Source organism: Gymnoscopelus braueri (genome assembly GCF_963280865.1).
Source record: "Gymnoscopelus braueri genome assembly, chromosome: 13".
Taxonomy (NCBI): Eukaryota; Metazoa; Chordata; class Actinopteri; order Myctophiformes; family Myctophidae; genus Gymnoscopelus; species Gymnoscopelus braueri.
The window spans coordinates 41,647,579-41,659,460 of record NC_137615.1 but is presented as its reverse complement, the minus strand read 5'-3'; the positions used below and the strand labels follow the sequence as shown (position 1 = coordinate 41,659,460).

Here is an 11,882-nt window from a genome sequence, read left to right as displayed (position 1 = left end):
TTATACTTTTAAATCTTATATATTTGACAAACTTCCCGACTCCACGGCTGGTCAACCCTCCCTCCGGAAATCTCATTTCCATTTGAAATCAAATGGAAATGAGATTTCCGGAGGGAGGGTTCACTGATCTACTGTACAAATGGAGCTTGTGATTGATGATCAAACAAAGATTGTGTGTTGGCATTATTCCAACGCGGGCTGAATGTCACCGGCAGTGCATCGAACAGGCTACTGCTATTAGTCGCCATTTACATCTTTGAAAATGCATTTAATAAATGATATTATTTCTGTTGGGTTTCATGTGCTTTTCATTTTCCTACCATAAACAAATGTGCCGTCATCTTTGTTCTGAATCTGTCGTCCGCCAGGTGATAAAGAACGAGCGTCCGGATGGCGTGCTACTGACGTTCGGTGGCCAAACAGCCCTGAACTGCGGTGTGGAGCTCACCAAGCTGGGCGTCCTGGAGAAGTACAATGTGCGGGTCCTGGGCACGCCTGTGGCCTCCATCGAGATGACAGAGGACAGGAAGGTCTTTGCGGAAAAAATGGAAGAGATCAATGAGCACGTGGCTCCCAGCGAGGCAGCACTGTCCGTGGAACAGGTGAGGTTGACACACACACACACATTACAGTCAGTCATTTAGCAGACGCTTTTATCCAAAGCGACTTACAATAAGTGTATTCAACATAGGTAGGGAACGAAAACTACTAATCACCAGAAGTCTTTAGTGCATTTTCTGCAAAAACAAGCAACCAAGAGTATACCTAGCGCTAAGGTAAAAGTGCAATATATCAGCTACCTATTTCCTTAAACAGATGAGACAAAATAGCTAAATCAAATGAGCATGAGCTAAAACAAATAAGTGTATCGACTAAACAAGATCCAATAGACAATCCAATAATCCAATAAATAATACAGCAGTAGAAAACAAGCGTTCGTACAACTAGTTAACAACAAGTAGGTCAGGCAGAGAGGAAGGGTAGTGTTTCCTGAAGAGGTGGGTTTTCAGCCTGCGGCGAAATATGGGCAGTGACTCTGCTGTCCTAACATCAGTGGGAAGTTCATTCCACCACTGTGGGGCCACACACACACACACACAATTGTGTTAATGTACTGATGAGGGACGATAAATTGAGGACCTTCTGCTCACTACATATCATCCCCAAACCTGAACTTTAGGCATTGGCGGCAGCAGAGCGTATTGGCTACCCCGTCCTGGTGCGCGCTGCGTTCGCCCTGGGTGGACTAGGGTCTGGTTTCGCCTACACACGCGAGGAGCTGACCCCCCTCGTGACTTCGGCCTTCGCCCACACCTCCCAGGTCCTGGTAGACAAATCCCTCAAGGGCTGGAAGGAGATCGAGTACGAGGTGGTCCGAGACGCCTACGACAACTGTGTGACTGTGAGTGGAGCAGAGAGCAGCCGCCCAAAACATTTGAACTTTTGTTCCTTCTAGGGCTGGACAATTACCGGAAAATATATCGAAACCGATATTTAGAATCAGTAACCAACTTAATCTTGCTCATGTAGGTTAGTGAATAATCGAGATGCAGTTTCTTATTTTTATTTCCTTGAATCGACACAACAAAATTCGTATAGATTTTTTTATAATCAACCTGGATCATACTTTGTTGTACAAAATATTGAAAATGGGAAATCTACAAGCTCACACGTTGTGAGCGCGTAGATCGACTATTTTCACTGTATATATTTTTTAATTGTTAATGAATCTTAATCAAGGCAAAAGTTGATTGATTTGAATTCATATTCATTTTCATATCAGGATAAAAACTCATATCGCCCAGTGATCCTTCTCTCACTGGTGGAATGTTATGCTAACACAGAGAAGAGCTTTAATGGTATCAATATTTCAGTAAATGCTAGTTAATAAAAAGTACCAATAACTGAATTATTTTGATATGACTGTATACTGGACAGAGGAGGTCTGCATGAGTTTGCAAAGAGGTGGTTATGGAACTGTTTATTACAGTAGCAACAAAATTGAGGCAGTTTGCTCTAGAAAAGTTGTTGTAGCTAGCCCCCTCCTTAAATTAAACTTCGAGCTAATTTTATAGTCAACAAGAATGGATTTTATTTGGGCTGTGCAGAAATAATGGATGTTTGCGATTTTGTGAATAGAGGAAATCTTACCTCAGACAGTATAATAACGGGTGAAGGTAATTTAATTCTGCTCGGCAAGTTATTTGTTATTGTCCTGAAAGTTATTTGTTATTGTCCTGCACAGGTGTGTAACATGGAGAATATTGACCCCCTGGGAATCCATACTGGGGAGTCCATTGTGGTGGCGCCTAGTCAGACCCTCAACGACTACGAGTACAACATGCTGAGGGACACTGCTATTAAAGTCATCAGACACCTGGGCATCGTGGGGGAATGTAACATCCAATATGCCCTGAACCCCGAGTCTGAACAGGTACGGACCAGAGACGCACAGCTAGCACTGAATTTCTAACCTGTGTTATTATGAACTTGAACTTTTGTTCACAGCTGTTTTGTATGTATATCATTTGAGTTAGAATTTTGAGATCATATATTGTATAATTAAAATGACATGCCGTAAATTGGGACGCCAAGTTGAAATAATCTCGACACGTAATTACCGATGGCATCAAGAAAGTCAAATAATGGCTTATTGATTGGCTAAACCAATGTATCAGTGTAGCTCTAAATTTGAGATGTAGTGGGTTTGTTATACACAAAATAACACATCCACTGACAGTTGTAATATGTCAATGTCTCTGATTGTCTCGTTACTCAGTATTACATCATTGAAGTGAACGCACGTCTGTCTCGGAGCTCTGCCCTGGCCAGTAAAGCCACTGGCTACCCACTGGCCTACGTAGCGGCTAAACTGGGCCTGGGGATCCCTCTGCCCTTACTGAAGTAAGTAAGACATGTTGAGATGTCACTAGAGCGGTAAGATGCGAAAATATGATCTTTTTGGATGTTTTTTCTGTATTATTTTTATTCTAGAATGACATAACCACTTAAAACCTTATACTTATACCAGAATCCCCCAGGGGTGTATACTAAGCCCTACTGTTTTCCCTCGACACCAAATCTCTTCTGTGAAAATAGCCGATCTACGTCGGACTGCGGCGTATATAAACACACACTATACAGTAAATCATTATCTCTGTTCGATTAAATGAAGATGTAATCGAATAATTGCTAAGAAATAATCAATAGTTGTAGCCACATATTCCATCATTAAAGTGTGTTGTTTCATGTAGGAACTCTGTGACCAACTCAACCACAGCTAACTTTGAGCCCAGTCTGGATTACTGCGTGGTGAAGGTGCCTCGCTGGGACCTCAGCAAGTTCCTCCGAGTGTCCACCAAGATAGGCAGCTCCATGAAGAGCGTGGGTAAGAATTGGGCACAGCTAGAAGCTGACTTTTTTTAAATAGCCTTTATTTCCACAGCAACTTCATTATATAGCATGCAGTGGTTTAAGACAGAAATGGGAGTGAGTGGATAACGTCCAACAAAAGTCAAATGCCAAATTTTGAAATTCCATCTCCATTTAAGGTCTTTGTATACAGTATATTAAGTTTGTAATCAGTATTTATTTTTTCACCTTTTGACTTAATTGGTTTTATTCAATTTGTTGTAAAGTGCCGGTTGTCGTGGAATTCTGGATCAATCAGTGAATTGATGAGGCAATAGGAGTCGAGACAATATTCTAGGTGGTGATGGTTATGCTTTAATGTAGATGATATCATGGGGAGAAGTACAATAGCACTCAGGTCTGTTATATATATTTTTAGACCAGGGAACTTTAAATCATTTTATACCAGGCGATGTGCACAGCCAAACTATATGCTATACTTTCCAATAGGGTCTGGCTGCAGAATGAGCACGTCTGCTGGAAACCTTGTCCGTGGGAACACTGCTGCAGCCAGACGCTTATCAGACTTTTGGGTTATGCGCTCAGTATACAGTACATTGTTTAAGTTTTGGACTGATTTCATCCTGTTGGCGTGTGGTGTGTGACAACCCGGTTATTTATGACCTGACGTGGAATCGTTGCCACCCACCACCATGAGAAGTTGGTGGTGGGTGGTTTGGCACAGTTGAATAATGTTATTTGTTGATTGCTGTGGTCTTACCATTTATCCCATCCAGGTGAGGTGATGGCTATTGGACGGAGCTTTGAGGAAGCTTTTCAGAAAGCTCTAAGGATGGTGGATGAGAACTGCGTGGGCTTCGACCACACCATCAAACCTGTCTCCGACGAGGTGAGATGGGCAATGCTCTCTGAGATTGTGTCTCTGCTGTTGGATCGCAATTCTCACCGATATTCTATTGATATTGTGACATGATAAGACTAGATATCATCTGAGATTTTGGACGAACAAAGGAAGATATTTTTTTAAATAAAAATGTCAACTTTCTGTTGATTTTACTATTTGAAGATCCGGATCCGCGGATCCAGTCCGGGTTTTCTTAATAAAAATAGCTGAATCAACAGGAAGTTAATATTTTTATTAAAACCGTACTGGGTTTGGGGATGTTCTAGATTGTCTGAATCAACTTTGTTTATGTTCGCTTATGTGTGAAAAAATAGTGACTTTGAGAGCTGTTTCACCGTACAATGTAAGAATACCAATTTCTAATCGACGGAGCAATTATTTTTGTGTCCACCTTTGGAATACTTTCACAAATGGTGAACTAGCTAAAATAGCCAATCTACACGCTCACAACCGGTTGCGTTGTGACGCATTGCGGAGAGTTGTGAACTTGTAGCTCCAATTGTTTTGTCATTCATTCCCCAGGAGCTGCAGACACCTACAGACAAGCGTATCTTCGTCCTGGCGGCGGCCCTCAGAGCAGGCTACCCTGTGGACCATCTGTACGAGCTCACCAAGATCGACCGCTGGTTCCTCCACAAGATGAAGAACATCGCTGACCATGAGCGCTTGCTGGAGACCTACAAGCAGGTGAGGATGGCAAATACAACAACAGCTAAAAGAAAAAAAAGAAAACTACTCTTTGCTACTACAGCAAACATGGTGTGTCTGTCTCTTCTTAGAATAGGGAAAATTAGGACGTCACGCCAGAGTGGTTAATTTCAATTGATGGTCACTTATGTCTTGTTTACCATATCCCTCCATTCAGGATGAGAGTGCCATGCCTCCAGATGTGATGAGGAAGGCCAAGCAGTTGGGCTTCTCGGACAAACAGATAGCAATGGCTGTGCAGAGGTGTGTGTGTGTGTGTGTGTGTGTGTTTGGATGGACCCATTTTGTTCAATTTGACACTACTCAGTAGCAGGGGTGGAGTCTCCACCACTTCTTGTTATCCACACAATGAAGGAGTGCTGCTGTAGATGGTGAAAAGCTAGAGCTGCGATAGAGCTGAAGTAGTTTAGGAATTAAACTGGATATTACCCTTTCCATATTGAAAAAAAAATATCCATCAAATTGAGGTTCACGATATATTGCCCAACACTAATATGAGGTTTTATTTGATTGCTAAAGCACTTTCTAAACATTTCTGTTCTAAACAAATAGTTGTTATTTGGGTATTACTTACTCACAATTAATTCTTTCTGAACAACTGATCTTTTATCATCTATAATTCACCTCCCACAGTACGGAGCTGGCAGTGAGGAAGCTGCGTCGTGATTGGTCCATCCTGCCGGCGGTGAAGCAGATTGACACGGTGGCAGCCGAGTGGCCTTGCTTCACCAACTACCTGTATCTGACCTATCACGGCACAGAACACGACGTGGCCTTTGAGGAGCAGCATGTCATGGTGATTGGCTCGGGTGTCTATCGAATCGGCAGCAGTGTGGAGTTTGATTGGTGCGCCGTCGGCTGCATCATGGAACTTAGGAAGGTGAAGATAATTATTTTAAAGCATCCTTATTAAAAAACTAAAAACAAAGCTTTTAATTTTACGATGTCCAGGACAGGTTCTTGTTATTGGTTTTCTGGCCTTAACCAAAGTCAGTACTTTTAATACATTTAAAACATTTTAATAACAGCTTTTCCATGTAGTTAAGATATTTCTGGTGATAAAAATAATGTTCTAAACATGATGTAGGCACATTTAATCATATTTGAACATGAATTTAACAGGCTGCTGTTAGTCCTATAGTTCTTCACAGTCTTCTTATTCATATTGGGATTCTCCTTTTTAGATGGGCTACAAGACGATCATGGTGAACTACAACCCAGAAACGGTCAGCACAGACTATGACATGTGTGACCGGCTCTACTTTGATGAGATCTCATTTGAGGTAAGTTACCGACTGACAATGTTCTCACAAAACACAGCCTTGCACTGTAGCATATTATAGTAATAGCAATAGCTGAAGCAGTTGTTCAGAACCATTATGACCCATATATATATATCACCTGTTTCTGGTGCATCATTTAGAAATATTTTGCCCTTCTTCCAGGTGGTGATGGACATTTATGAGATGGAGAACCCAGAGGGAGTGATTCTGTCCATGGGAGGCCAGCTGCCCAACAACATCGCCATGGCCCTTCATCGGCAGCAGTGCCGCATCCTGGGCACCTCACCTGAGTTCATAGACAATGCCGAGAACAGGTTCAAGTTCTCACGCATGCTGGACACCATCGGCATCAGCCAACCACGCTGGAAGGAGCTGTCTGACACCGAGGTAAGTTTAAGATCTCCCTTACTTTGGTGAAGCAGTTATGATGAATAGTATGTACGGTATACAGTATGTATGTAATGTACTCCATGTCCCCACAAAAGTAGACCATTCGCATCACGGCTCCCGCCGCTGCATGTATGATGTCACAAAATAGCAGCGCAACAACATCCAGGAAATGCCCGAATTGTTCTTCAGTGAATTGCCAACATCGTTTTTGTGCATCAGCTCTGTACTTATAGGTGATCACTTGTTCCTTTTAGCTGAAGGAGACAGACCGTCACCACACTAGTCAACTTGCGCATACAACATAATTAAAGAATCCCAGATGTGTGAATTAATCGTGGGGTTCATATGGTGATAACTCAGCCACTTATAACTCAATGATCTGATGGTCAAAAGTAAATAGACAATTTTTCTAACAATGCTGCATTGGTCTTAAATACATGAAATCACATAAATCAACAATCAACAACTTTTCTGATTTGTTAGAGGCACATGTTTTTCTTATGCTCCTGCTGTTCTACATTTCTCGCCCTCTGCCTCCCTCCCCAGTCTGCCATGAAGTTCTGTGAGACGGTGGGTTACCCGTGTCTGGTGCGTCCATCCTACGTACTGAGTGGAGCGGCCATGAACGTAGCTTACACCGACAGCGACCTGGAGAAATACCTCAGCAGTGCCGTGGCTGTGTCCAAAGAACACCCGGTGGTCATATCCAAGTTCATACAGGAAGCTAAGGTTAGAGAAACGACACACACTCACATGGAGAGACACAAACTTACATTGAAGATTCAAGGTGATCAGAATCATTTTGATGGCCATGACTATTGGCCGATATTTTTTTGTTGCACTCTGTCTGGTAAGCTCCCTACTGTATGTGCAAGGGGCACTGATTGGTCTGTGGGCGGCGCGGGACCAGAGCCTTCCAATGTAAAATTCAAGCCACTTCTTACTGTGTTTCGTTGAGCACTATCCGCAATGACGTGCCTACTTAACAGGTGACATAAGGAAACAGAGAGTTGTTCTGGAGACTGCCAGACTGAGAAGCGAAGTGGGGGGGAAAGAAAGTCTGATAAACGGAGGGAATCAGTCTGGATTCCAGGCTAGACTCTTGTGACACTGGTGCGGACATGCAAGTTTATGACCAATTCAAATAGATCATTCCAGGAAGCCGTGTAATAAAGCATTTCATTGTCTATATCAGTATTCTGCTGTTATGTGTATTATAACATGGTTATGTTTGTTTGCCCATATTTACCATTTGCCAGGAGATAGACGTGGACGCGGTGGCATCCGATGGAGTGGTGATGGCCATCGCAGTGTCTGAGCATGTGGAGAACGCTGGCGTTCACTCTGGGGATGCCACCCTGGTCACACCGCCCCAGGACCTGAACCAGAAGACAATGGAGCGGATCAAGTTGATCGTCCATGCCATTGGTCAGGAACTGCAAGTCACCGGTCCTTTCAACCTGCAGCTCATCGCCAAAGTATGAAAGCGACGGGAATGGGGAGCGATGCGGAAAAAAGCTGCCTATTTCAATTTGTAATGTTAGATTTTTTGGGCAATTCAGCTAATGGTGTTTCTTAGTCTGCACTTGTCCCTATAGTTAAGAGTTTTTTGTTTTTTTTTCCTCCTCAGGACGACCAGCTGAAGGTGATTGAGTGTAACGTGCGTGTCTCGCGCTCCTTCCCATTCATCTCCAAGACGCTGGGTGTGGATATGGTTGCCCTGGCTACGCAGGTCATCATGGGGGAGGAGGTGGAGCCTATAGGCTTCATGAGAGGAAAGGGCATCGTTGGCGTCAAGGTAAGCAGACTTGAGTTCATCGTCTGTCTTTTCATCCGTTTATGGCTGTCTAATACAGTGGTTCTTAACCTTTTTCATTTCGAAGACCAGTCTGATAGACCCCCATTTGATGCCCTTTTTTAAAAAATCTCTGGGACCCCAATCTACACTGTAAAATCCTCCAGTGTTAATTTAACTCTGAGAGTGTACAAATGGAGCCAAATGGACCCGTGAGGGTCTATACGGATAACTATACGGATACAAATAGCCCTGATAAATTGGGTATCCCTTACCCTTCTAACAACTCCCAGACTTCTTATGGCATTTTACAATCTACAGTACAATTCGAGACAGTGACCCACATTGCACTGCTTTGCAAGATCTGCAGACGGACCTGAACACATCTTGTTTACTTAACAGGTCCTGTTCTATCTTAACGCATAATTGTAATCACATACAAAAACCCTGTATATTAAGCATTTCTCCTTCTCCACCAGGTGCCCCAGTTCTCCTTCTCTCGGCTGGCGGGGGCTGACGTGGTGCTGGGGGTGGAGATGACCAGCACGGGAGAGGTGGCCTGCTTCGGGGAGAACCGCTATGAGGCCTATCTCAAAGCCATGCTCTCTACAGGCTTCAAGATCCCAAAGAAGAATATCCTGCTTAGCATCGGCAGCTACAAGGTACCAGGACACGAATAACCATGGTGACAGAGAGGGGACTGCTAAGCACACAAGAAATTGTTAACATTGTACTTGAACCAGTTGAGAACTGCTGGTTTAGCTCTTAAATATTCTGGAACGTTTGAGAGACATACAGGGCCCGATTAGCTAAGCTGTTTACGCCCATATTTTGAACGTTAAGGAATTTACGCAACTTCCCACGTCCGATTCATTCATCTTTTTCTGTCTGTGACTTTTACGGGAGGTCCGCTCTTTCTCAAGTCTGCTCGGAGGCTGACTTACATGGGATCAAATAAAATATTTATGTGCCCAACATTTGTCAACACATAAAAAAGAAAAAATATGTCAACGATCTATTGCTTGGATGCATATAGACATTATGCAAATTCAACCGGCGTGTTTGTCGTTTTAGCAATTGGGCTTTCATGCCAACTACAATATCGCGCTATTCATTTATAATATTGATTTGACCTCGTCACATGAAGCATTCTTACCTTGATGGGGATACATTATGGATGAAAGCTGTGTCCATTTCTCCATTTCCGATGTAGTGGATGGTTTGTCCATCGCCTCAGTAATCAATAAAGCTCCAGATATTCCAGTATCATCCTTTTACCTTGGCTAAGGTGACTGAGCAGCGAGCGATTGTTCAGTAGAAAGGGCTTATATAATGTCCATTCCAAGTTTTATTAGCCTTTGGTCGTGAAGTTAAACTTTGTTAACAAACTTCTTATTCTCGTCACACGTGAGAGACGGCCATTTACTTTATAAACGTTTAATCGCGTGAGGGACTTGCTTGCACTGATTTACAAGATTTACGTTGTAAGCTTGTAGATCTGTCCATTTTGCAGCGTGATGACGTTTTTCATCTGACGTTAGATATTCGCGGCTCTGACTGTCAGACAGAAATTTAGAAAATACACCCTTTAGTCACTTTATTTACACGTTATTTACGACCAGCTTAGTGAATCGGGCCTATAGTATAGTACAGCATATTCTCGTGCAATCAATCAGCATTGTTCAAATGTACTTCCTGTGTGTGTTTTGTAGAATAAAAGTGAGCTGCTGCCTACAGTACAGGCTCTGGAAAGCCTGGGCTATGACCTGTATGCCAGCCTGGGTACGGCTGACTTCTACACTGAACATGGAGTCAAGGTATGGCTGCTCTAATGTATGGCTGTTCTAATGCATGTCTAAGCTAAGTGACGTTTGACCTTTTCCAACTTATTTCACCATTTCCACACAAAGGTGTAAAAATATATTGCCTATTATGAACATTATTTCTGCTAGCACTTTAAGACGCCAAACGGTGCAGCTAGTTGGAAGCTAATCGGCTACAGCAAACATGGAGTCAAAGCAACAAAATATATGGGAAAAATCAGCTTGGCACCACAACTTGACATACCGTAATTTTCGCACTATAAGCCGCACCTGACTATAAGCCGCAGCAGCTAAATTGAATGTTTGGAACATATATAAGCCGCACTGGACTATAAGCCGCGGGTGTAAAATCCATAGATTTAGGAGGTCCCCTAGTGGCCGTTAGCTGTAAAAATCCATAGATAAGCCGCACCGTTGTATAAGCCGCAGGGTCGAAAAATGGGGGAAAAAAGTCGCGGCTTATAGTCCGAAATTTACGGTAATTGTCTTTTTTTTCTTGCGTATTTTTTTTTAAATTAACAACCCGAACCCTACAGGGTCCCCACGGTCATGAAATTCCTGGAAATATTTTGAAATAAAAATTTTAAAAATCCAGCACTGGAAAAGGTTTGGAATTGATCAAAGGTCCTGGAATTTATCAAGGGTCCTGGAAAAATATTTGGCTATGCATTGTTTTTGGCTATTTTTTTTTTTAATACAAAACATTTTCATAAACATGTATAACATTACACAAAATATGTAACATAAGTAGTTTTTCGCCGAACGGGCTGTGTAACACCCCATCCGCACTGCCAGCGATACGACGTGACGCGAAGCGAGCGGGCGATTAAATCACATTAAAATACATGTTTTTGAATGAGACCGTCCTGACCTACCGCGAGCGACAACGAACCGTGCAACGACGTCGTCCACCCCTCCTATTTTCGCTCGCAGGGTCACTATGCCCTAATTTTGCACGAAATGTTGAATGAAATTGTACTATTTTATATTCTATGCTTTATTTTTGCTACACTGCCTATCTTTGGGCATTGTACATAGGAGTAAGAGACACATTATTGCGCTGAATGATTGTTTTATAGGCCTGGAAATTGGGCTAAATATTCTGGAAAAGTTTTGGAAATTCATTGCTAAAAATGTGTGGGGACCCTGGGTTTACCAGGCTAGGCTGGTCATGGGTTGTGGGGGAAATTTGAATTAAAATAAAATATGAATAAGTATGCTTATTGTATCCATGCATGACCTTTGTGTAAAATCAAAAGCTGAAAGGAAGTGCAAAGAAGTTAAACATGTATATTTGGCATTCCTCTTTGATTTTCTCTACAACTCACTTTTCTGTGTAGATTGGTGTAGATCAGGAATATGGATGAATAATATACCTTTCCTTTCTCAGCTGGAGCTCCTGTATTTCCCAAAGTTCCCCCTGACCCATGCCGAGCAGTACCGCTGGTCAGTATATGATGTTCAGTGGAATGGGTATTTTATGGTTATTCAATAACAAGCCTGATTTATACCTTGTCGTGCGACATCATTGTATGACGGAGTATCAATTAGGCTTAAGTTGTGTGTGTGTGTGTGTGTGTGTGTGTGTGTGTGTGTGTGTTAGGTAC

The 11,882-nt window shown here is 42.6% G+C and overlaps 1 protein-coding gene across 1 annotated transcript; it reads left to right on the top strand.

Moving 5' to 3' along the window:
- Positions 1-329: 329 nt before the first annotated feature.
- On the top strand, positions 330-11,642 carry LOC308098622 (multifunctional protein CAD-like; the record flags this gene model as incomplete). Its single annotated transcript, XM_080447031.1, has 17 exons — positions 330-602; positions 1,181-1,402; positions 2,246-2,434; positions 2,780-2,904; positions 3,255-3,388; positions 4,149-4,261; positions 4,799-4,963; positions 5,142-5,227; positions 5,618-5,864; positions 6,169-6,267; positions 6,430-6,654; positions 7,204-7,386; positions 7,917-8,135; positions 8,288-8,455; positions 8,932-9,114; positions 10,165-10,269; positions 11,616-11,642. The coding sequence occupies 17 exons, from the start codon at positions 330-332 to the stop codon at positions 11,640-11,642; spliced, it is 2,763 nt and encodes a 920-aa protein (XP_080303157.1).
- Positions 11,643-11,882: the final 240 nt, after the last annotated feature.